This window comes from Giraffa tippelskirchi, chromosome 13, assembly GCF_054371585.1.
Source record: "Giraffa tippelskirchi isolate mGirTip1 chromosome 13, T2T-mGirTip1v1.2.pri, whole genome shotgun sequence".
Classification (NCBI taxonomy): Eukaryota; Metazoa; Chordata; class Mammalia; order Artiodactyla; family Giraffidae; genus Giraffa; species Giraffa tippelskirchi.
In genome coordinates this window covers 70,334,566-70,361,714 of record NC_137287.1, presented here as the reverse complement: position 1 = coordinate 70,361,714, position 27,149 = coordinate 70,334,566, and the positions used below count along the sequence as shown (strand labels likewise).

The 27,149-nt window shown below is 39.4% G+C and overlaps 1 protein-coding gene across 1 annotated transcript in view; it reads right to left on the bottom strand.

Annotated features, from left to right (window-relative positions):
• Window positions 1-27,149, bottom strand: part of MYO3A (myosin IIIA) — a 171,400-nt gene that overhangs the window by 2,720 nt on the left and 141,531 nt on the right. The window contains exons 28-34 of the mRNA XM_081552969.1: window positions 25,675-25,837; window positions 23,995-24,118; window positions 21,890-22,808; window positions 19,159-19,303; window positions 10,951-11,057; window positions 5,148-5,188; window positions 3,450-3,593 (exon numbers count right to left, since the gene is read on the bottom strand). Of these exons, the coding sequence (XP_081409095.1) occupies window positions 3,450-3,593; window positions 5,148-5,188; window positions 10,951-11,057; window positions 19,159-19,303; window positions 21,890-22,808; window positions 23,995-24,118; window positions 25,675-25,837 (1,643 nt within the window). The remainder of the gene's footprint in view (window positions 1-3,449; window positions 3,594-5,147; window positions 5,189-10,950; window positions 11,058-19,158; window positions 19,304-21,889; window positions 22,809-23,994; window positions 24,119-25,674; window positions 25,838-27,149) is intronic.

Sequence of the window (27,149 nt, the reverse complement as noted above, 5' to 3'; positions counted from 1 at the left end):
TGCTATAATGAAGACCAGGAACACGGGTGCTCTGGAAAGTCAAGGTGGACTTCCAGATTGAGTCAAGGGTGCTTTTATGACGCATCCAATTACATCATGTTCACAGACTATCAGAAATGATTCTGTAAAGGGAACAGACATTCAAGATGTAGAAGAGAGAGGGGACAGTTGCAGGACAATGTTCTGGTGAACATGGAAGGACTAGGATTCAGTGCACTAATGGAAGGTTTGGTCTTAGCCAGGAAGACAGACACACGTCCAGCTAATCACTGGCTAACTGCCATTTGCTTCCATTCATTCAAATTCACAAGACACTCAACTCTTCATTGCTCTTGTCCCTGATACCCAGACCTGCTCATACCTTCCTGGTGCACTAATGCTAATATTTGGGGTGTATGTGTTCAAAATATATATAAATAGATGTAATAAGTTATCAGAATAATGTAATAATATTTACATATAAATATGCACTATATATTGCTATATATTGGAGAAGGAAATGGCACCCCACTCCAGTATTGCCTGGAGAATTCAATGGACAGGGTGGCCTGGTGGGCTGCATTCCATGGGATCTCAAAGAATTGGACATGACTGAGCAACTAACACACACACATATTTCTATATAGTGTAAATATATAAAAGATGTAATATATTTGTTTATAAAATAATAATTTAAGATATATAAGATATATAAAATATTCCAACAGATAGTTTGGCCTGAAGCTTCTCTGCTGCTGCTGCTGCTGCTAAGTCGCTTCGGTCGTGTCCGACTCTGTGCAACCCCATAGACGGCAGCCCACCAGGCTCCGCCGTCCCTGGGATTCTCCAGGCAAGAACACTGGAGTGGGTTGCCATTTCCTTCTCCAGTGCATGAACAGGAAAAGGGAAAGTGAAGTCGCTCAGTTGTGTCCGACTCTTAGCAACCCCATGGACTGTAGCCTACCAGGCTCCTCCGTTCCATGGGATTTCCAGGCAACAGTACTGAGTGGGTTGCCAGTGCCTTCTCCAGAAGCTTCTCTAACTGTCCCCAAAGATCCATTAGAGCTGTTTTTCTGTTTTTTTATTTTAAAGCCAAGATCCTATCAAGGTTGATCTACTGCACTTGGTGGCTTATCCCTTTAATATTCCTTAGTTTAGAAATATACCACCTTGGAGTTGCCTGTCAGCATGGTTAGATGAGTATACTTTCTTTCTAGAGCCCAGCTCCTCAGATACGGACATAAGGATCTTCTGTCTGTATCTTACGCACCCTGCATTCATTGCATCTCTCCTTCCTCTAGCACCCAGTGTGGGTGCCTAAAGTCATCAACTCTAAACACACAAAGGCCTGTGCTCAGATTTTACTTCTGTTACTTATTATCTAGGTGACTATGCTGCTGCTAAGTCACTTCAGTCGTGTCTGACTCTGTGCGACCCCATAGACAGCAGCCCACCAGGCTCTCCTGTCCCTGGGATTCTCCAGGCAAGGACACTGGAGTGGGATGCCATTTCCTTCTCCAATGCATGAAAGGGAAAAGTGAAAGTGAAGTCGCTCAGTCATGTCCGACTCTTCGAGACCCCATGAACTGCAGCCTACCAGGCTCTTCTGTCCATGGGATTTTCCAGGCAAGAGTACTGGAGTGGGTTGCCATTGCCTTCTCTGATGACTGTATGCAGTATGAAACTTTGCAGGCTTAGCCTCCTCATCTGTAAAAAACGACGGTGAGAGTAACTCCCCCAACCCGCCACCCTGCCCCAGCTCCTGGGAGGAGTCAATGAGATCAGAGCAAAGACAACAAGATAAGAGCACAACTGAGCACTCCACTGACTCTGGCTTCCAGCTTCTAGTCTAGTGAATGCTGACTTCACATCCTCAGATGCCACTGGAATGTCAGGACAGAATACATTCACAGCAGATGTGTGTCTGCTGCTGGGGGAGGGGAGAATACACTGGAGAGGAGGCAGACTGGCTGGTCAAAATGGGAGGCAGCTAAGTCAGTGAGAAGCCAACTGAGCCAGGATTGAAAGCCCTTGGATTTTAGTTCACGCACTCAATCTGTCACTTCGGGCACGTCCTTTAATCTCTTGGGCACTTGGTATTCTCCTGTATAGAGCTCTGTGGTTGGACCAGAGCATCTCTAAGCTCCAACCTGTTAACAGTACTCAGCTCTGAGATGGAAGAATATGTCTTCTTTTGGAGACAAGGAGCAGAAATCATAGTTCAGGTTGGTTCTGGACAAGCAAATAAAGAGAATGACGGCCACCATTTATGGAACAACTCCCCAGCACCATGTCTGGCATTAATCACATCTGCATTCATCATTTTATCTCTCCAACAACAGGGAGAGACAATTAGTAAATCCTTTTGCAGATGTGGAAGTGGAAGCTTAGAGAGGCCCAGTAACATGAGCAAGGTTACTCAGTAACTAAGTAGCAGAATCAGGACCCAAATCTAAGACTCTAAAGCCTCTTCTCCTAACCACACATCACACTGTCAAAAAGGTGAGTGAGGTGTCCGAGTGTCCTGGGCCAATAGGACGTTCACTTAGAATGTTGGAAAAACAGCTTTATATTGCCTGATGTTGCTCCCATTTTTCATATACCACATGTCCATCCTATTATGTGCCCTCAATTTCAACACTTTACCAAGAATTTTTTTGGGAAAGAAAAAATGATTCCCTAAATTGTAAGTAAGCTACAAATGGTTTAAGTTAAATATCAAAGCTGGTGGCAAAGTGAAAATCATATCCAAAATACACATTTCTGTATGAAACTTTCTCCCAAGTATTTTTCTTTTGGGGTCTGACATCATTGTTTCTGAGAAATTATATAGCATCACCGAGAAAAGAGTAAGTTAATAAAATCACATTGGTTAGAACTTAAACACAGGTTGTGGCTACTATTGAAGACAGGTATTGCTTACAGTTAGTACGACCATATCATTTATCATCCAAACCGAGGTATTAGGGCTCAGGGCCGGGGCAATGGGATGACCCAGAGGGATGGGATGGGGAGGGAGGCGGGTGGGGGGTCCAGGAAGGGGAACACATGTAAACCCATGGCTGATTCATGCCAATGTATGGCAAAAACTATTACAATATTGTAAAGTAATTAGCCCCCAACTAAAATAAATAAATTTATAAAATTAAAAAAAAAAAAAAAGGAGATTCTATTGATGATTACACAAAGAAAACAAGTAAACACTGAGATTGTGCTAGAAAAACTGGGATATATGATTACCTACCATAATCCTTGATTTTACTTTTAAACAACATATCAATCACAAGATGCAATATTCAGTAAGAACACTTTGTCATTAAGCTAGCAAGCTTAATTTCTTCAGTCATATTCAACTCTTTGTGACCGCATGAACTGTAGCCTGATTAGTCCATACATAAATGAAAGTGCTCTATAAATGGAATGGTGAGTATAACATTGAAAATGCTGTACTTTTAACATATATTTATTACCTTTCATCAGCTTTGAAACATTGGTTCTGGAGTTCTTGCTGTTGTCTTCGTTCTCTTAAACTAGGGTTGTGGTCCTTTGGTCCAGGATGACTGGGCCAAAACTCCTTATAATAGAAATCCTCCAGATCTAGTAATTTCCCCTGACTGCAAATGACCAAACACACCATAGTATCAGGCTGTCTACTCACCAAAACTTACAAGATACTTGGTTTCTTCATTTAAAGTATTAATATTCACAGTAATGAAGTCACACATGCATGCTAATAGGAATGGGAGAAGTCTTGAGATGTGCAAAAAATAGTACATACCATAAATTAAAAAGAAAAACCACTCACCTCTTACCTTTAAGAGAGTATTTAGCTGCTGGAAATGCTTTTCCAACTTCTACCACATCCAACTTGGCACAAAAATAGCAGCTACTAGATAGTTGGTGCTTTAAAAGTACTCATTTGGCCAGGGCTCACAACTGACCCTTGGGCCACTAAGAGGAAAGCTGACCTTTATGTCCCAGCACAACCATTTCCCAAATTTATCCATCAGCCCATGGATGTACACAGGGCGTCATGATCTTACCTCACTTCCTTCACAGGCAACCTCTATCCTTCCCTATCCCCTGGTCTTCGGGGGATTAATTTCTGTACTAGATTTTAATTCCTGCCCATGACACACATTCAGGGGTGTGTCCTCAACCATTTTCATTTGTGGATCTACTCAAGCTATGCTTCTGGTTCCTGTGGTGCTCTGTAACCTGATGGGACTTCATCTGAGGTCAAGAGATAAAGGTCGGGAAAACTGCCAGGTGTTACATTCCTTTGGGGAAAAGCTCTTTTCAAGTTAAGATAACCAATTTGTAAACACATTTTCAGAATGCCACCAATTCATAAATAGGGAACTCTGTGTCTGCTCATGCTTCTCAGAAGAACTCTCAATTGTTTTGAGCACTGTCTGGAAATAAGTTGATTGAAATAGTGGGATGATATTAAAAGCGTGGACTGAAATGTTACGGGGAAAGGCAAATAGTTTGAATTGAAGTGGGCCACACACGCAGGTGTCAGAACCCTCATCTTCCTGACAAATCCATAGCCATTATATTAATAAAAATGTAAGATTTAGCTCGTGTTGAAGAACAAAGAAGTACAAAGGAGTTTGCAGACAGGATGTTCATGAACATGAGCATGTTCAAATAGCTCAATGAAAACCATATTAATGGGACAAGAAAGGACAATTCTGTATTGGATGGTACAATTTATTCAAAACTGAATTCTCAGTATATATACCATGCACTGCGTTTCTACTTGTGCTCAGTCCCTAAGTTGTGTCTGATTCTTTGTGACCCCATGGACTGTAGTCTGCTAGGCTCCTCTGTCCATGGGATTTCCCAGGCAAGAATACTGAAGTGGGTTGCCATTCCCTTCTCCAGGGGGGTCTTCCCCAACCCGGGGATCAAATCTGTGCCTCCTGCATTAGCAGGTGGATTCTTTACCACTGAGCCACCTACTGCTCTGGGTTTAGCTCAATATATATTTCCAATAGGCAAGACCTAATGGATTACATATAAACTCCATATTTAAAAATTTATTTACAGCACACCACTTTCCAAATCTATGCATATAAAACAGGTGGCCTTTAAACATAATTTGAACATATAGATTTATATTTTGGTTTGATGAGTTATTAAAATTTAAAAATAATAATTACCTATCTTTCCTTGGTCTTCGTTTTTCTTCTTGGGTTGATTTCTAAAGGAAATAGAATAATTAAAAAGAATGTATATAATATTATGATCTTAATATAATTAATGGATATATTATTATAGTATTAACATATAAAATTATATTTCACTGGGTTCTAGCTCAATATATTTGAACTTTCATATTTACATGTTGAAAAGAATATATATGTCTTTAAGGCTAAGGAAACAAATACTGCAAACAAGCTGAAGATATTGTAATTGTGGAAACACTAATGCAAGGATCAAGTTGATTGACACCATAAAAATGCAAGATAATAAAAATGACATTATTAATAATAATGGTTTGTCAATATAAAGGGTTTTCCCAAGTTATCATTATCTGAATCACTTTTTTCTCATCGCTTGTCATTTTAATACCCTAAAACGTTAATGAGTCAAATATTTCATAGTTTGCTTTCTTCTTATTCGTTGGTATTGTAACCAGTGGCTGAGGTAGAAGTGATTGTTTACCTGCATCAAGTCTGGGAGTGGATCATTCTGGAAATAACAATGTAAGGGTCAGGACACCAATGACATTCCTGTCCTCCTTAACACTTCCTGTTAACTTCACATTTCTGACCAAGAGCCCTAGGCTAGGAGGACATACCAGCAAAGGTACAATGGCCCCCAGCAGTTCAGCTAATGATCCCCTGGGACCAGGGTAGTGTTTGCTGTGGTTGTTCCTGTTTTAAACTGAGAGGTTCTGCCTCCTTGATCCGTTATCTGAAAAAATGTCTCTCTTGTCCTGGATAACAATTTTCTATAATCTGAAGAGATGCTGAATGATGCTGAGTAACAGAGATCCTCTTTCTACAGCGAAGAATCAAATACTGCTCTGCCCTGGCAAGGACCCCTTTTTCTTCTGGATCAGTATTTCTGTCTGGGAGATGCTATGTACAAGTTGGTTCTCAGTTACTGAATTCTTAAAGGAAGAAATATTGTCTGCACGTTTTTTCGCTCTCGTCTGTGCTAGAATACTCTTATGAAATGTAATTCAGTGGTACATTTTTCCCAAAATTATTTAAAATGGCTTATAATAGAAGCAATTATGTAGTCAAAGGAATAAAATAGGAGTTGTAAATAAGGAACAAAGAGAGAGAAATATGAACTTTAAGACAGAGGTTTACATTTAATTGTCTCTTAGTTTCCTAGGCTCTAGCGCTAAAGTTAGGGATGTATGTGATGGCATTCTTCATCATGAAGAAGGATACTGTACGACCTAGAAGAGGATTTAATATGCATTTTATCACTGGGGGCTTTATATTAGGGGCACTTACATACTCATCTCAGAGATATTGCAGGTTTGGTTCCAGGTTACTGCAATAAAGCGAGTATCATAATAAAGCATGTCACACAATTTTTTTTTTGGTTTCCTGGTGCATAAAAGTTACATTTACAGGGGACTTCCCTGGCAGTCCAGTGGTTAAGATTCTGCACTTTCAATGCAAGAGATGTGTTGGATCCCTGGTTGGGGAACTAAGATCCCACATGCTGTGTGGTATGGCCAGTTTACGCTATGTGCATGAGTGCTAAGTCACTTCAGTCGTGCCCGACTCTGTGCGACCCTATGAACTGTAGTCTTCCAGGCTCCTCTGTCCACGGGGATTCTCCAGGTGAGATACTGGAGTGGGTTGCCATCCCCCATTCCAAGGGATCTTGACCCAGGGATCAAATCTGCATCTCTCTTGCATTGGCAGGAGGATTCTTTACCACTAGCACCACCAGGGAAGCCCAGTTTATACTACACTATAGTCTATTATAAAGTGTGCAATAGCATTATGCCTAAAAAATGCATACCTTAATTAAAAAATTTAAACATACTTTATTGCTAAAAATGCCATTAAAATGCTGGCAGAGGGTCTGAAATATTTCAAAAATTACCAAAATGGGACACAGAGACAGGAAGTGAGCAAACTGTGTTGGGGAAATGGTGCCAATAGACTTTCTGAATGGTTTCCACAAAACTTCAACTTGTAAAAAAAAAACAGTACCTGTGAAGCACAATAAAATGAGGTATGTTTGAATTGCTAAGACCAACGATGTCTTGAATTAGGCTTTTTAAATTATATTTTAATATTTATTATTTATATTTTGGCCACACTGCATGACCCGCAGAATCTTAGTTCCCTGACCACAGATTGAACCTATGCTCCCTGCATTAGAAGTATGGTGTGTTAACTACTGGACCATGGGGAAGTCCTCAATTAAAGTTTTGATATGACAAATTGCAAACCTGAAATTTAAAATGCAAATAAAGAACCAAATGTCCTTTGGCAGGTTCTTGCCAAACCAGAGTAAAGAAGAAAAACAAGGAAACAGAGATGACTTAAGAATGAGATCTGGTGAGGATGTATTCTGAGGAAGCCTTTGAAAGAACAGAGGTCTGAGTTCAGCGGACTCTGAAGAAACCCTTCCTTGGTCACTGCATCTTACTCCTTCTCCTTCCCATATGACATAAAGAAATTCACTTTATGGTAAAACTTGAAAATTCACCTCCATTACAACATGATGGACATACTCTTCCTTTCCTTTTGGAAATACATGAATGCATTATGTATTCAGAGGTCTTCACAAGGATTAAGACAGTAGCCAAAATGCAGACATTAAAAAAAGGGACCTGGGAGCTGGTCAAACCACCTGCTGCTGTGGTTCAGGGAAGACTCCAGAAAAATAATGGGACCAGAAGGGGCTTGTGATGGGACTGTGTCCATCGCTCACTTTTTGAGGAAGCTGTTGGCCCTGAGTCATTTTGCTGATGGCCACACAGTTTCTGGACGTTAGAGCAGACACCACACCCCATGACAACAGAGCGAAGTATTCAGCTAACTTTCTCTCCTCCAAGCCACAATTCTCAAGCCTCAGCTTACTCTTATTTTGGACAGGACAACAGCAATATCCCCCAGATGTAGGAGGTTCAGAGAATCCCATCATAGAAGAGAGCTGGTATTGGTATGAAGGCAGCTGGAATGACCAGTCAGTGGTAATGTCCAAGGAGAAACAAAAGCTGTATTAATAGGCGAGACACCTGTCAGCACAGCTGCTCATGTCAGGCAAGCACGAGGGGTGTCATGTCCACAGTCTGGCAGCGCCGAGAATCTTGTCTAAATATGTCCTGTGTTTTTTTTAGCAAATAGGCTCTTGATGAGCAACAATAGGGCTATAAGAAGGAGCAAAGTCTCTATCTTCCTGGAGCTTCTAGTCCACAGGGAAGAGTCAGACAGGACACACACAGATACATATTTATACCTGCTATGAAGAAATATGAAGCTGGGCCAGGCAAATACAGAAGCAGGTGCTGCTTTAGATACGACTGTCAGGGAGCTTCTCTGATAAGCACAGATGTGAATAAAGTACAGACATTTTTGCTGACTACAGTGGTCTGGGTCATGAAGAGAAGGCTTAAAATATGCAGCATATTTTAGAATGATGTTCATGAAAACCATTTAAAAGGATAGAATGTATTTTGATGTTTAAAGGGGATGCGGCTCCATCACAGCTTAAATTTCACTTAATGTGTAACCTCCCCAAATCCAGGGAAGGGCCAGATAAATATGAGTCCATGGTGTGTTTTTATTTATAATAATATACTAGTTTTCTATGTTTTATGTTTCACTTCAGCCACAGATTTCAAGAGTCAGGGCTATAAAACAGATTCCAGTCACTGATAATTTAAGATGTATGAAAACACTTTATATTCATTTAAAAAAATAACAGTATGATGACAAAATAAGCTTCTTGGAAATTGGGACTCATTTGTGAGTCAGCTATATATATTTAATATATATACTGATTTACAACATTGTAGATCAACTATATTTCAATTAAAAGTTGTATTTTGAAAACAAATGAAAAAATATAGTAAAACTGTAGTGATGGTTGTACAGCTCTATTTATGCTGAAAACCATTTAATTGTGTACCTTAGATGGGTGAATTGTATGGCATGTGACTTACATCTCAATGAAACTTTGTGCCTGCATATGTGTGTGTGTATGTACCTATAGTATATAGGTCTCTGTGTGTGTGTATATATGTATCCATAGTATGTATTGTGTGTGTATGTACACACACACACACACACACACGTATGGGTATCTTTGTCCATCACATAGAATATGTAAAATGAACACTAGGCATTTTGATATTTGAGTTTGGAGAGAGGGAGGTCTGAGCCAGAGACCAGGATTCAGGAATTGGTAGAAACTGAGGTCATGGCAGCTGACAAGAGTGTCTGAAGGTAATGGGATGAGAAGAGAACTAAGATTGAATCCTAGGCAACACCAAGGGGAATAGGACCCTTCCAGAGAAACTGGAGAAAGACCACTAGAGAGAAGGAAGAGGACTAGGAGAGGGCTGATCTGGAAGTCAAGCTTCATTGATGCTGGGGAGATAGGAGACAATTCCAACTCAGGGGAAACCTACGCTGGGTTCTTTGGGACACGGAGAATTGTTGCTCTCTCAACCATTTAGGGGGAAGGGAATAAGTACTCCAAATAGAAGGACCAGCAGGAGCAGAAGATTCATGGGCACGGAAGGCTGTGCACTGGCAGAGATGCCAGTAGGTAACTCTGGTCAGTGGGGCTGGGAGGAAGAGTTGTCCTGGGTCCAACAAGGCAGGCATCTGGATTTGATGCAAGAGGAGTGGCCAAGCTATTAAAAGGCGCTATGCAGGGCAAGACAGACTACAGAGGCTGAGATCAGAAGCAATTTGGTGGGGCCTGAACTATCCAGGTGAGGAATGAGATAGTGTGGAATAGGGTAGCTGCCGGGGTAGCCGGAGGAGAAAGATGAATCAGAGCCAGCCTTTGCTGGCTGGGGAGAAGACACGCTTTCGAGTGACTGATCTGATATCGGCTTTGAGACAGCAGGCAAGACTCAGGCTGCCTCCCAGCTTCCTAGGGTAGGTAACCAGGTGGATTCACGGAAGAACAGGAACCTGAGAGCAAAGACAGGCTGGCGGGGGTGATGCCAAGAGCTCCCAGGCCGCTCACTATGACTCAACAGGAGATGTGGAATCAGAAGCCCTGAGTACAGTGAACAGCGCTCATGGCTCAGAAGTGCCTCATCCACGTCTCAGAATCCCAATCGGGGAGATGGGGATGCCACCCTCGAGGCTCTTTCTAGAATTCGACCGCACAATGCGTGTGAGCACATCTCACTCTGGACCTTGAATTTAAAAGTCCTCGGTAAGTAGGTAAGTATCTCCTTCTCCCCCTCTCTTCCTTGGGGACTCACCCTCTCGCACTAAGGTCCCTCTCTGGAGAGCTCCTGCTGTGATGCTATTCTCTTTCTGAGTTGATATTTGCATATTGGTTCAGATTCAAGGACTAGCAGAGAAAACTCCTGGGAGGCCACAGGCCTGTGAGGGAGGGGTGGACCCTGGGGAAGAGAGGCTGGAGGACAGGCAAGTGTCCAGGTCGTCAGCGAGGGGAGGGGCCAGGAAGGAGAAACCAACGCGTGTCTCCTTCAAAGAGCCCTCCCTTTTGACAGGACTGTGTGGTCAGTTTCCTTACTGGCCATTAGAGGAGACACCATAGCTCCCATTTGATAATAAGATCGCGCCTCTGGTGGCTCAGAAGGTAAAGAATCTGCCTGTAATGCAGGAGAGGCAGGTTCAGTCTCTGGATGGGGAAGGTGCTCTGGAGAAGGGAATGGCTACCCACTTCAGTTTTCTCGCCTGGAGAATTGCAAGGACAGAGGAGCCTGGTGGGCTACAGTCCATGAGGTTGCAATGAGATGGACATGACTAAGCACCTAACACACACACTTACATGAAGCAGAGAATAGTATGTGGAGTCTTCAGAGTTATTTAGTGTCTTGGGTTTTCGGGGCCGCCTTGGGGGTCTCAATATTTTTGGCTCCTCTCCTTTTGAGATACCTACAAGAAAAGAAATAAGGACTCCATTACCAAAGGTATTATTAAGCAATGTTTTCCTTTAGAGTTAAAGAACAAATTATATACATACAACTGGGGCTAAAACTGGAAGAAAGAGGAAATTCCTTTGTTGCCCCCACCAACCATAATCCTTACCACATGCTTCCTTTCAATTGTCTGATGGTCTAGGACTTTGAGAAGTAAGGGGGAGAGGGGAAGAGGAAGAAAAGAATTGCACAGTTTGGTAACATGGAACAGCAGCTCAGAGGATGAGTGGGGCGGGCAAGGAGAAAAACTGACACAAAATCTTTGAAAAGGAGGATAATGCTCATAGAATCCCCTGTCGCTGGCCTTATACAGTGACCCATCTATCCATCCATTCATCTACCCATCCATCCATTCTTCTATCCATCCATCCATCCACACACTGCATGATCCTCATTCTAAAGCACCACCTCATATTATGGCCCAAACCAAGGGACTATTCGTCTGCAGGTGGGCCTCTTTTCTAAAAGTCTAATCTAGCCTTTCACCAATATTTAGAATCTCAAACTATTAGGATGTTCAGATTGGACTTTAAAACTGCTGGCAAAGAAAGAATTAAGTTTGTCCTCCTTTCCTTGCTCTTTCTTTCACAGAGCCAAGTTTTCAAATCTGTAGCAACATCATCAGAGCTCTTGAAGGTCTTCACACTTGGCTGTCAGTGCTCCTTACAAATGCCTTTTTATGCACAGAGCTAATTGGCCTCTTCGGGCTTCCCTGGTGGCTCAGACGGTAATGAATCTGCCTGTAATGTGGAAGAACTGGGTTTGATCCCTGGGTCGAGAAGATCCCCTGTAGAAGAGAATGGCTACCCACTCCAGTATTCTCGCCTGGAGAATCCCATGGACAGAGGAGCCTGGCGGGCTACAGTCCATGAGGTTGCAAAGAGTCGGACATGACTGAGTAACTAACAATAGGCCTCTTACAAAGAATTTCTGTCTATTTTTCATGATTCTTGATCCCCATCCCTGAGCATATCTGTGCAGGAACGTCTGCATGAAAAATATTTCAAAGTTGGGCAAGGAGTGGGGTGCAGGTGCTTAGTGGGGAATGGCCTATATTCAACAGATATCTGAGCACACATTTTCTAGTGGGACTCTAAGGGCATCACTAGATCATTACTGCATATAATAATGGGGGCAACAATAATTCCTAATCCTCAGAGGTAGAAATACACAGAGAAACCAAATTGTCCCAAATCTTTCTAATCAAATCAAGTCAAATCTAATCAAATCAAAGAATATCTCATACTTATATGTGTAAGCAGCCATGACTGCCAGCATAAAACAACTCTAACCAGGATGAAGACTCACAGATGGCTAACTTCCTAGCTCCAGCCCCAGACCACTGTGTGAACAAACTTATCACAAGAGCATTCACATCCTAATGTTATCCACTTCATTCATTTTTAAATGTATGGGAAACTGCTAGATGACAAAGATCAGCTAGTTGAGAGTATGTCATCGTGGTGTAAGGCATGGAACAACGTGGCCCAGAGAAAAGCAGAGCAATCATTCATTACTGTTATTTTTGGAATAAAAGAAAAGAAAATGAGATCTTGGTACATGAGATCACATTTAAGACACCAGAGAGAAAATTTTAAAAGCAATGAATTCAAAAGAATCCTGGAATGTATGGGATGCTCACAGTTACATAAAATTATAAACATGTATGAGGGAATGTGCACATTACAGATATAATCTCAAAAGGTGTTGAATTTTCATAATTTCTGATTAATTCTTATATCTTGCAGAACTAACTTTTTTCTTCACCAGGATAATGTGAATCTTGTGCTGAATAATCTTAAGAGGTGTCTTCCCTTCAGATACGACCATATAATGTGGGCATCTAGTAGGTGAAAATTATTGAGGAATGTACTCAAGAGAGCCTGATCATTCAGATTAAACCTCCCCAGAATATTTTGTATTTTTGAAGAACAAATTGCCCGTGAGGTTATCAGCATACAAATATTTCAGAAGACACAAGTTTATTTTGCCCTCTAAATTTTTGTTCCTTTGGGGGCATACAAACATTGCCTGCCAACGTCATCCTAACTCCTTAATTATAAAAGTGACATAAACATTTATAACCACAAATTACCAGCAACACATCAATGTTGGCAGTAGCACAATTAGGTTTGTGACCATTTTGTGTGACATGCATGATACATATTAGCTCTTAAAGGTTGTTGCTATATTAAATAGCCAGAAGGTAAAACACTTATTTATATTGCAGTTCTGCTAATAATTTCATTAAGTGTTTGAGTCTGTCAGGAATGCACATTTAAAAAATAATGAAAGGACAAATCTCAACATTTTGCATTCAGAAGACAGAAAACAGACTTAAAACTCATTGCCAATATTTGCTCTAGAAAATTAAATTTCAGCATTATTCTCATTTCATGATAATTATACTATTTTACTTAAGTAAACATGAAGAATATAATTTGCCAAAGTATCACATGTCTAAATCAGATATTAGCAGCACAGAAATGCATTGATGTTACTGTTTCTTCCTTAAGAAATCTGCTTTTCAGTTTTGGTAAATTTCTATTTACAAATGGACGGTCTGTGAACTTGAAGCAATATAAGGACCCAGAGGAGATCTTAGAAGGGAGGAATGCTCATGGCTATGTGTTAAAGGCAGGATTCACCATAGTTTGGGTTGCAACCTGCCTTTGGGAAGCTGCTTTCTCTGCCTTTCACCTTGTCTGCCCTTCAGCCAGGCTAGGTGCCCTTGGAGAGAACTGGGTGCAGATTCTGAGCTTGTGTGGACGGTTCAGTCCCTCTGTGCTCCTCTCTGCCTTGCACTGCCTCATGCTCTGAGTTCCCAGAGATGTTTTCACTTCTCATGATCATTCTAGACCCAACCACTTGTTTTCCTTCCTTCTTCCTTTGGAGTTTTCCTGAGGTGATCTGTTACAAGGGCCGGTGCCTCTGCTCAAAGTATCCAGAGCACTTCAGGTGAGCCCTAGTGTTCAGTGGATCTGTTGCCAGGCTCCCTGTGACCTCCTCAGGGAGAAGGCAGCTGCCAGCCCCACCCCCATTTGAATCTGCTCAACAATTACTTTGGCTCTTCCTTTTCTTTTTCCTTAATCCCCTTTGATGTGGACCCTTTAAAAAGTCTTCTGAATTTGTTACAATATTGCTTCTGCTTTCTGTTTGCTTTTTTTTTGGCCACAAGGCATATGAGATCTTAACACCCCGACCAGGGATCGAATTTGCACCCCCTGCATGGGGAGGCAAAGCCTTAACCACTGGACTGCCAGAGAAGTCCTCCTTTGACTCTTTTTTTTTTTTTCCATCAACTGACCACCGATGCCCTAGAGCCGAGTCGGATCTGTCCTCCTACAGCTCATGGGCTTCGAGCTCTTTGTCCCCTCAGATTTGAGAACTCTGCATCAGGACCTCAAAAAGTGAGCATTTAGCTTTTCAGTTACAGTCTTAGGTTTGGGGAAGAGGCTGCTCCCAGCCTGCCCCTCACATTCTCTTCTAAACTAAGGTCACAGGAGAAACAGAGGAGAATGAAGCAGCTTTGCTTGTGTGGTGAGGCCCACAGATGTCCCCTCTGGACCACCATCTGTCTCTTGGAAGTGCTCACTACCTATCTGTCATTTACTCCCATCTTCTCTGCTGGGCAGAGGTCATGGGTTAGAATCCTCAGAGGCTCGTTAGTTTCGTTCTGGTCCATGGAGTTAGGTTCTCCCTCACTCCCAGCTATCCTGCATACATACAGGAGTGGACCCCACCAGAAACACAGGGGGAACACACACAATGATGCTGACGGTGGCTGAAGAGTGCTGCCCGTGCTGAGTCTCACGCTGAGCCGTGAGCACGCGTCCTGCGTATGACCCTCCATGGGGCTAAGGAGATAGTCACACAACAAAAATACATGCTTACCTGGCTGAAGAATAAGGAAAACTCAGGGGTGGCATTTAAAAGACCCCCAATAACCTCCTGCTTTTTTTTCAAGATCATATTGGTCTTAATCTACCTGAAAAAATATTTAAGTATATAGCCTGAGGTGAAAACCTACATTAATTTTTTTTTCCTAAGAGCCAAATTTTAGAAAATTATTGACTGTTAGTCATTTTCTCCAATTGGTCTTTTTAAAAAACACAGAATAGAAGAATACTATCTGGTTTTAAACAAGCAACATTTAGCCTTTCTGGTTTTCCCCACCTCCCCGGCCTGCTCACACTTTGTAACAATAGGATAGGTGATTCCTCTCAAGGTAAGGTGAAACACACCAATAATTTTAAAATCCCATTATTCTTTCTGAGGGCATGTCTGGTTACAGGCATGACCATCGGAGATGGCAAGCAAGCTTTTGGTGACACAAGACAGTCTGGCAGCAAAGATGACCCATCTGAAGATGGCATTCTAGTGTTCTCCCACGTGGGGGGGAAGCTCTGTGCAGGCTGCAGGAATGTTACTCAGATTCTTCACTATATACAGAATGGACTCTGAAGGTCCAAAGTAGGGAAGGATGGAGAGCATCCACCCTAGCGGAGCAAGCACTTGGTGCCCCCTCCATCAGTCTCCTGGTTTCTTGCAGGGGTCCCCAACCTTTTGGGCAGCAGGGACCAGTTTCATGGAAGACGATTTTTCCATGGATGGTGGGGAGAGATGAATGGTTTTGGGACGATTCAAGTGCATTACATTTATTGTGCATTTTATTTCTATTATTAATTTACATCAACTCCACCTCAGATCATCAGGCATTAGATTCTGGAAACTGGGAACCCCTGCTCTAGAGCTCTGTATTGGATGCTCTTGCTAGTGAACCACCTGACACAGAGGAAGATTAAGTGACTTATTTACAGGATTCTCATTCCAATTCTGCAGTCTTGTATCCCATAGCTAGATTAGCTAGCAGTTTGCTAAGGTTCTTTGAAAAATGATTTTTAAGGGCTGCTTATATTCCATATATGAATGTGTCATTACTTATTAATCATTTTCTTATTGCCTAATTTTATTTTTGGCCATGTACATAATTTTTCTCTTTCAGCTCTGATTAGCTCCTTAGGCTACGTTCTTATAAGTGGGTTTACTGGGAGAATGATAGAAACTATTTCAAAGCTTTTCTTTACATATTGCTAAATAGCTTTCTGAAATGTTGAGTCTTTAGTCTCACCATTAGTGTTTGAGGATAATTAAACTAGCCCATTCTCATCACTGTCATATATTTTTTCATCTCTGCCATCGTGATGAGTAAAAAACAGTAACTTGTTTTAATTTATATTTTTAATTTCTAGAATGATTCTATATATGATTGCTTTCCATTTGCATTTGTTCTTCTATAAATATATCAACGTCTTGTGCCCATTTTTCCATTGAGTTAGTGTTTTTCTTAACAATTTATGAGGTCATTCTACATTACATATGGCAATCATTTTTCCATTTGTTCTAAACATTTTATCCAGATTGTCTGTAGCTCTTTAACTTGAAACGATGCTTTCTAATCTCTAGAAGGTTTTAACATTTGCACAGTCTAAATCGACCACTATTTTTCTCTGTAATTCCTTTTATTACTTCTTCTGCTGCTTTGTTGGCTCCTAAGCAGAGACTGTGAAATAGTGAGTTCATATTATTTGGTTTCTCTTAATTTATTTCTCACATTTAAATCATTAATATGTCTGGTTAATACTGGGGTATTCTGTATAAGGTAAGACTTCTATCTATTCTCCTCAAATCTGAAAAATTTAAGCACTATCAGAAAATGTAATTTGGTTCAATTCTGATATTCGGGAGTTTACATACTAGCCCAGTATGTCTAGTTATAAGAAAAATTTTAAAATATACTAGATATCTAAGAAGGTATTTTCTCTATGTGGTATGAAATTATAAATAAACTATGTGAATTTACTTTGCTGACTATATTATTTTATCAAATATGCTATGTAATTTCCCTTTGAATTGATCTCCTGAGGCTAAGTAATATGGTGTCAAAATATGTAAAGAAAAAACTGTTTTCAGTGCTGCAGACATGCTTAGTCTTTTTTTTTCATGCATTTTTTTAATATGAAATTTAACAGGAAGTTAGAGAGAAATACACTGTTCATTGCTTGCTGCTTCCATGGAAGCTCCGTGTCTTCTGTAGTTTAGAACAGATAAAAATTATAGAATGAGAAGACATAATTTGGGTGTAAAAAATTTAGCTGTTTCCATTTAAGGCTTCTAAGTCAACTGTTTTGTCAGAATTAAATCCATTAACTCACCAAAAATCAATAATTCAGTGTAAACCTATGTAAGCCAAATTGATCTTTTATGTTAGCATTTAATATAATTAAAATGATAAACATAAATGATACTCATTGAATTGTAAGGTTGTAAATAAAATCATTTGTTTTTGGATACTGAAGGTTGTTGTTAGGAAAGATTTGGGGGGAATTAGTATTACTTCCTTTTTTTAAATATTCTTTTATGTGGACTATTTTTAAAGTCCTTTTTGAATTTGTTTCAATATTGCTTTTGTTTTACGTTTTGGTTTTTCAGCTGCAAGGCATGTAGGATCTTAGCTCCTCAACCAGGGATCAAACTAACACCCCTTGGATTGCAAGGCAAAGTCTTAGTCTCTGAACCACCAGTGAAGTTCTAGTATTATTTCTATGAAGGCAGAGTAGTAGCAAGTAAGTTTAGGAAGACAAAGTGCTCACTGGATTATGTTGGGTGTGAAGCAGTATAACTTCTGATCTCTACTTTCTACTCTTAATTTAAAATATTCCTATAAAATATATGAACCAACATTATTTGAGCTACTTGGCCTTCACATGAATGTAAATATATTTACAGATACATGTAAAGATTTATTCTTGGACAGTTTGCAAAATGCATTTCTAAGGCCAGCATTTAAAATGCTAGGCATACCTAAAAAAATACAAAATCTGCATCATAACGCCATAATATTAGGACTACTACATGAATCTAGATGCCACAAAAACTTAGAAATAAACAGAAGCAACACAAAAGCATCTTCATTCTATCTACTGTATGTAGGAATGGCAAGGGGCTGCCATGATGCAGAGCTGAATTTACTGATGGTATTGTGTAAATAAAGCATGGGGATTACGGTAGTGTCCTTATTTGTTAACCTTGCAACCCATTAAAAAATTATAGCCTGTTGGACAGTCATAGCCTCTTTGTGAAAAGAGAGGAAGAAAGTATGATTTTGTGTTACCAGGGTATATTTTTCCTATAATTAATCTTTTACTTCTCTTCACAATGGTCAACACAAATTGCCAGGTGCACCATAATTAAGAAGAAAAACATCTCCCCCCAAAAAAGGAGCAACTCTGCACACTATTCAAAGAAATAATGCGATGTCATTGTACACTTCTGAATTCAACAGTATAGACTCTATGATCAAATGGCCACTCTCCAGTTATATAAATCCCGTACATAGTTCTCTCAAGGAAAATGCAGATGCAGTTAAGTCCTATCAAATTCAATGTATAACAATTTTAGCAAAACAAAGATATAAAACAAGCAGTTGGTTGACTATTTTATTTTTCAACTTCATACTTAGTTCATACTTAGTTCCTCAGTTTTCATTTGGACATTATTTACTGTTTTAGTGAATGGGGGCAGAGTGTGGTGTAGGTTGATAAGAAGAAAATTTAATAGTGCATCTAGGTCTGTGAACCTGAACCTTCTAGATTCGTATCTTCTACTTAATGTACAGATTTCAACAGAAGAAATAGATATATTTCACTTGTTTGTTCCCTCTTATCAAAATTGTACCTTGCTCTCTGCCTCCTACCCTCAACTTCATCCCTTTCTATTTCCTTCTGGTGTCCTAAGCCAAGTTCTAGTTAGAGTGTATATAAAGGGGGGAAAAAGAAAAAAAAAAAAGAATGAAATCAGACAAGGTAGGAGATATGTGGAATATTCTGGAAAAGTGTGTATCAACATAAAAAAATGAACTAGAAATGAAAGTTCCTGCAAAGATAGAACACAGTCACTTCAAATCTTCCACAGAATAAAGGTAGGCAACTAACAAACAAATCAAGTATCTGGCTTTGCTTGTCCCTTCTGGAAGTTCCAAGCCTACCCATTTTTACCTGAGATGCACTGATGAGAAGAAACTCGTCTAGTAATTGGCTTATGAGGATAGACTCCAAAATAAAGAGGCTTCAGTTGCTGGGACAAGATCATTTCATTCAGTTTTTTCTGCAGAATGAAATAGTCTTCAGATAGCTTTGAGACCTAAAAAGAAGGTCAGGTGTCCAATTAAATCAAAGAAAGGACTTCAGCCATTTCCACAGACACCCTGGGGGTCTGATCAATTTCTGATCGGCTCCCTGTGGGGGTCTCAAGTCCTTCCTCTCCAGGACTCACCCTGACCCTGCAGCAGGTCAGATAGAGTGCTCACTCGACGAAACCTCCTGTTCTGTGCACCATCTCACATTTTCCAATCCAAACTGCCAAACACACCACCCTCCAGAAGCGTTCTCTGCTGGTAACTCTTTCCTGGGGTCCCGGAGCTCTGTCTTCCCTCTTGAACCGTTCTGCTGCCCTGGCTTTTCTTTTACCCCGAGGAACCCATCTGCTGACTTAGACTGTATTAACTCCCTCCTTTCCTGTTCAGGCTTCTTCACTTGGCTTTATTTTTTTAATTTTTAAAAAACTTTTTATTTTGTATTGGGGTATAGCCGATTAACAATGTTGTGACAGTTTCAGGTGAACAGCGAAGGGACTCAGCCATACATGTACATGTATCCATTCTCTCCCAAACTGCCCTCCCCTCCAGGCTGCCACATAACATCGAGCAGAGTTCCCTGTGCTGCACAGTAGGTCCTTGTTGGTTATTCATTTTAAATATACCAGAGTGTACGTGTCCATCCCAAACTCCCTAATTATCCCTTCTGCTCATCCTTCCCCCAGCAATCATAAGTTTGTTCTCTAAGTCTGTGAGTCTATTTCTGATTTGTGAGTTCATTTGCATCATCTATTTTTCGATTCCACATATAAGGGATGTCATATGATAGAGCTACTTTCTTCCTCGTTCCATCTGGGCCCCTCTCTCTACCCTGTCTGATAACACAACCTGCTAGGTTGAAGTGGGGCTCCTACTTTTCCGTCTCTACCACTGCTCCCGTGAGCACTGAGTCCATTCCCATGGTGTTATTAGGTAGCTCTAGGTAGACGCCCAGCGACTATACATCTCCTGAATGTCTCAGTCCCAGAGCAGGTCAGGGTCCTAATCTCTGCTTTGGTCTTTAGAGTGAGCATGTTAATCACAAGGAAAGGAAAGACTGCATGTATATTAAACTCATTACTTCCATGTGTTTAAACTGAAAAGGACAGGAAGGGGCTGAATTTATCAATGACTGGTCTATGAATAGCTAGAGGTTGGAGATGTTCAGGCCACAACCACAGCAGTCTAGGGGTGTCCATGGGCAGTTACTGTGTTTCTTGTGGGTTCAGCCACCATCAGACAATAAGTAGAGATTAGGGACTCAGGAATAATAGGTAATAACCAATTATGATATTTCTAACCCATTATGCTATTTCATCTATGATCTCATACACTATTGACTACCCTGGTAGTATATACTCATTTACAATAAGCATTTTAGAGGTCATCTAGTGACACTCCTTCACTTTACACAGGAGAATATAAGGGTGCTGACACCTAAAGGGATCTTCTCAAGGTCATATACCTAGAAAGAGAGAGAGCCTGAAGGGGGCAGGGACAAGGCCGTTCCTGTGATCTCTCTGTAGCACTAATTTATCAGAGTTCCATGTACAGTAAGTCCCCTACATACAAACCTTCAAGTTGTGAACTTTCAAAGATGCAAACATGCTTTCACATGTCCAGTCACATAAGGTCACATGTCTGGCATACATTGTCACGTGCGTGCATCCTCTACTAATAGCTGTGCTTTTGTGTACTTTACTGTACAGCAGTGTGTGGAGTACACTAGTGCAGTATCTTTATTTATTGCCTGTTCACTTGATGCCAGCCCCTGTAGGCCAGCTGTTGTGTGGTACTACTCGACTTTTCAAGGTACTGTACTGTAAGATTTAAAATGTTTTTATTTTTTGTTTTTATATATTATTTGTGTGAAAAGTATTATAAACCTGTGACAGTACAATATATATAGCTGATTGCATTAGTTGGGTACTTAGGCTAACTCTGTTGAACTTAGGAACAAATTGGACTTATGAACACACACTTGGGACGGAACTCCTTTGTATCTGGGGGACTTACTGTACACTCAGAAGAAGTTCTGTTGCCCCTTTTACAGACAGCTGAAACACACCTATGAACAGCATGAGATATTCTTCAAGAGGGAATTTTCCTTTGTGATTTTTCTTTATGGTTCCTCATTGTTGTTATGATGGATCATGCAGATGTTCATCTTCACTGCACATGTGTTCAGTAATGCTGCTCACCTGATTCTGATGCATAATTATGTCTTCTTAAAATATGGGGTAGAGAAAGCATAGACTTTAGAAGATTTTGAAAACTTTTTTTTAACGCTATAATGGGAGATCTCAGAAACATGGAAATTTGCATTGTCAAATGCCAGCATTTAATAGGCTGTATCACTCAATGACTAGTCTCCTTACTACACTAGATTTCTATCATATTTTATACTGTTTTTATCATAGAAAACTGTTTTAAAATATATGGCTATTTGAATAGCACAGCCTCTGAAATGTTTTATTGAAAAGGTTTGCAGTCTCATAAAAACAGATGAAACAGTTACCAATTGTTTGTTTAACTCAGTTATTGTGGAGTTCCTAGAGATCTGTACTAGTAAATACATCTGTTCATTTACGTACCTGTTTTGAAAAAATTGCCAAATCACACGCTTCTTTTTCTGAAATTGCTTTTGCGTCTTTATCGCTCTTCATCCTAATGTTACAGGAGTCCTCAAGTTTTGTGGAGTAGGAATATAAATTGTGAGTATTTCTTGCTACTTCTGTCGGTGTTGCAATGACCTTTTGATTTCTAAAAGAAGACATCCTGTCCTTCCGTAACTGCTGCCTCCTCTTGTAGCCCCGGTATTTGCTCTGAATGAACACCGCAGCTCTGTCTTCTTCCTGGGCTTGCATGGCTGGTTTCCCCTGCCTCTCCTGGACCGCCCCGTGGCTCAGATGGCTCCTCTGACGGCTGCATACAGGTGCATTCTGGGTGATCATGGATGTCTTCTTTTCTTTGTCCTTGCTATTTTCATTTTGACAAACCGACCTCTGGCTGAGACAAGGTTCTAATGTCTTTTTGCAAGAAGACTTGTTAGGACCTGGAGTCCCTTTGCCTGCTGACCAAAGTCCTGGGTAACTTGGCCTTTCTGATAGGGCCTTCTGTTCTAGACATGCTGCTTTCAAGTCTTCAAAATTCCTTTCCTCTGTGTACTTCTGATAAAAATTCTGGACCACTGTGTTCTCCTTTCCTATTTTCCTTATCTCACTATTTTCTTCCAAGTCTTTTATATACTTGTTACTGGTGTTTACTTCTGCCCAAGCGTCCTGCACCAGATATAGTTCTTGCTTAGCCTCTTCCTCATACATGTTGTTCATTTTTTTCTGAGTCTCATATCCTTTGTTATTACTTTCCATAGCATTTGTGGCTTCCCCCTCAGCTTTGAAAGTACAAGTCTTCACTACAGATGTACTCCCTTTGTTATTAATATTTGGAGCTGGAACAACAGTTTCATTGGCAGAGACTGAATTCTCTGTCTGTTTCTTCACAAAAGATTCCCTGTGTAAAATATATTGCATCAGAACATACAATACTAAACTAGAGTTTATTACCTTGCTCAGCAATAGCACATGTTATATTGGGAGAAAAGCAAAAGAGACAAAAAAACTCAAAATTAAAAACTTATCATGTCACAATAATCACGGGTTTCCCCAAATTGTCCTCTCTAGGGGCAACTGTGATGGCTATTCAGATAATTAGAAAACCAGCATCAACTTAAGAGTGAGAAATAACCTAGCATAATTTCACTTACTGAGGTATCAAAACTCTAGGAATTTAATTACTTCAAGGAGAAAAACCAATATCACATATTAATACATACACATGAAACCTAGAAACATGGTATAGATGAACTTATTTGCAGGGCAGGAATAGAGATGCAGACATAGAGAATGGACAGGACATGGGGTGAAGGGGGATGGAATGAAGAGAATGGAACTGATGTATTTGGACTGCCATGTGTAAAAATAAATAGCTAATGGGAACCTGCTGTATAGCACAGGGAGCTCAGTTCAGTGGTCTATGACCTAGATGAGTAGAATGAAGGAGGGGACATGAAGAAGGTCCAAGAAGGAGGAGAAATGTGTACACATACAGCTGATTCACTTCATTGTAGAGCAGAAATGAATACAACATTGTAAAGCAACTATATCCCAATTAAAAATAAAGAGATATGTCCTTTTCCAAAGTACCTACAGTGAGAAATGTGTAAACTATATAGTGTAGAAACTATATCTAGATTTGAGACCAGTATTGGGGATGTTCATTAGGCTGGCACGTTGTATTTTGATAACCTCTATGTCTACGGATCACAGAAAATATCTTACAAAATTAAAGGAAAAGCAATGTTCCTGCTACAGTTCATGATCTTGTAATATGCTGGCCAAAATTTCACAGCTGTGCCTTTATTAATATCCTTTCCAAAGGATACTTGGAATGATTTTCCCTTAACTTGAAAATAAGATTTTTTTTTTAAGAAGGAAAGTGTGGTCATTGGAATGAAATGCCAACAAACTCTCAAACAGAATAAAGGACAAAGAAGTGGCCACGGGGTGTCCACTGACATTTGATGCCTCACTGTTAGGAACCTGGTTGGGTATGAGAAAGACTGTGGACTTTATTTCATGACTTTCCAGTGTGAAAAATCTACAATGTCAAGACAGTATAAGAATGAATATTATTTTACCTTTTATCTTCAAAGATTTTCTTGTAGTCAAATTCCTGATCTTGAGCCTGAATAGTTTTTACTGCTGTGTTTTGTGTGTTAACAATTTCCTTCCTTTGTTTCCTGGTTAGATGGCCTCTTGTAGCTGAAACATATGAAGCCCAGAGTAGTGTTAATTATAATACATAATAAATATTACTTCAATGAGTAGAAACAAATGAGTTTTGACCATCAATGTCAAAGAGGAAAATGAAATTAAAGACTACAGAGAGAATAGGTTTGTAAAAAATATGGGACTCATTAACAACACTGTTCCAGATGACAAGCTTTAGCAAGAAAATAATTAAAGTACCTTTCATGTTAAGGGGAGTATTAATATGAAACTAAAATGATAGAGATGATCTAAGTTGATGAAAAAGACAAAATGGACTCACTCATTTGTTTAAAATCTGCTGATGTTTACATTCCTTTCATTTTTGCCATGTTCAAACTATTCATGGGAGAAAACCCCTATTACCTTTTGGCCAATTATCTTTGGAGCCAGACATATTTCAAAATTCAGATTTAAGTTTAAAAAAATTTTTTACAAAAGTAATTCAGGACAAATTAACATATATTTGGTAACATTCCCCATGGCAATTCAGCATTCCATAATCAAACACATGATTATTTTGCCAGAAAAACACACAATTGTTACTAACTGGGATGAATAAAGGACTATGAATATTAGGTCATGTTTCACTTTCAAGTGAGTTATGAAAAATCTCTTTTCTCAGTGTTTTATGAAGTTTGGAGTTGAGGATAAAGAATTAAATCTCAGTTACAGGGTTTTCACTTTTGATGACCCAGTGAGAAGTTAAGGGCTTAAAATTCCAAAAGATGTTGATGAGCTTTTACAGATTGACAGATTGTAAGTGGACCTTGAATCTCTTGAATGTTAGTCAACTGCTCTGCCCACCATGGCAATGTTCTTCAGAATGTAGGTTGCAAATAAATGGTGGATCATAAAATTGATTTAGTGGGCCAAATCTAGCATCTATAAATGAAATGGAATAAATCAGAATAGAAAACTATCAGAGTGCATTGTGCATAGTATGTATATTGGATTACAGAGTAAAATACATTTTTATTATGGATATTTAGTTAAAAGTCTTAGATACTGTATCAAGCCATGCTGGATTCTAAATTTTGCTTCTTACAGAAAAACAGAAAGTGAAATCCAAACTCTATTAATACATTTAATAAAAACTTGTGAAATATGACTACAAATATTCTTTCCCTATGGTTAATGGAAAGAAATGGATGCCCTTTAACAAAATGAGATTTCATTAAGTTGTCAAAAATTATGGCAAGTGTAACCTTTGGAATAAAATAGGGAAAATGATATTGTCCAATGGGTTATAATAATATGATTCTTGAAATGTACAATTAATTCAGTATCTTGCACAATAGGTCAATTGTGTTTCATTGTGACAGCAAATTTAAAAATTATTTTGCTTAAAACTAAATATTTATTCAGATATTAAAAGTGTCAATCTCTAAAACAATCATTCAGATTTAATACAGAGAAAGTATCAAGAGTTTGAAATTAAACACAAAACCTACATAAGACTGGAGGTTCGTATGTAAGATTTGATTTCATGCCTACATCTAAACATAGCATTATATTTTGTTACACAGTGAGATGCTCTGAATGGTTACCTGACTGTATTATTATAGCGCTCTCTTTCCTTTTCTCCTGTATTTTTTGGTATCTTCTTGAATCCAAGAATCCTCTGACACAGGCTTGAATCAAAATCAGCTTGTCAATGGCTTCCTTTCGCATTAAATTTAGCTGTTCCACATGATAATACTTAAGGAACACCTTAAAAGAATTAAAATGCAAATAAAACTATGGCATGCAGATATGAAACAGTCATTTGGTGCTCAAAAGACCAGATAATGTTCTAAATATTTTTTTGACTTTGGAAATCACTATCTTTTGCTTCTTTGGCCTGGATGTTGCTATCATCTTACAGATTTTTATGTTTGAAGACAGTGCCTCTTTGAGAAGGAATACAGTCCATGGAGGTTGCAAAGAGTCTGACACAACTGAACGACTAACACTTTCACTGTCACATAGTTTAACAATCATACTGTTTCTTTGCAATAGGTATCTAGCTTTTGTTGGATGGCCCAGTATGAGTGGAAGATATCAAACTCTTTCATCAAAGTTTTAGCAATAGATACTCTGGGCAAAGCTAATTTTTATGCTATTTTGAAAGGAAACAATTAAATTTCCCAAACTTAAAAATTCTTACAAACCTATTTGTAAGAGAGAGGACAATTATAGGAGTTCATTCACCAATTGTTTATTGAGACCAATGCTATATACTTTTCTGCAAGGATACCAGGGGCACTGCCCTCAGGGGCTCACAGAGTTGTCAGTGGAGAGAATAAGGCAGAGAGAGGACCCCATGGAGAATGAACAACTTTCTTGCTGGACCCAGTGGCCACCATAAAGACCGGAGGGCTGATTTTCAATGATTCTAAAATTAAAATGAATGGAAGCAACAGGGTAGCCTGAAGACTTGGAGTTATTCTCAGCTAAGAGTTTTCAGCCACCCCCAGGAAACAGGAAGGTATATTTTTTCTTTTAATGGTTGAATGTACTAATGAAAATCACCTCAAAGAGGGTTGATTGAATCCACTAAGAAAGTCACTTAAATTCAAATTTAAGAGCTGAGTCATGAGACCTGGTGACCCTGACTATAGAACTCTCCCAGTACTTTGAAGCTTGGCACCAAGGGCCAACAGTTTAACATTACATGTCTTGACTGAATTTAGCTTTAATTTCTACAAGACTCTAGACGTTAATATATTTAGTCCATTCTACTGTTGACAATTCATTTAAAATTCAATCTATCTAAAAAGGTCATTTTTTTTTTTTTGCACAACATTAGAAATGTTCTTATATTGAATCCATCCTAATGAGTTGGAAAAGGTGAAGTGGAAAAATACAAATAGCTTTAAAATGCTACTTAAATATCATGAAAAACTGGAACTGCAAAGGCCTTTTTACAAGTTAAAACTCCATTTGAAGTTAGGCATGTGTTTTAGACCGTAAATCTTGAGATTTCAGCCAGAAAAATTCATCTTTGTGAGAATTTGAAAGAAAATGATGTGAGAAAAATACA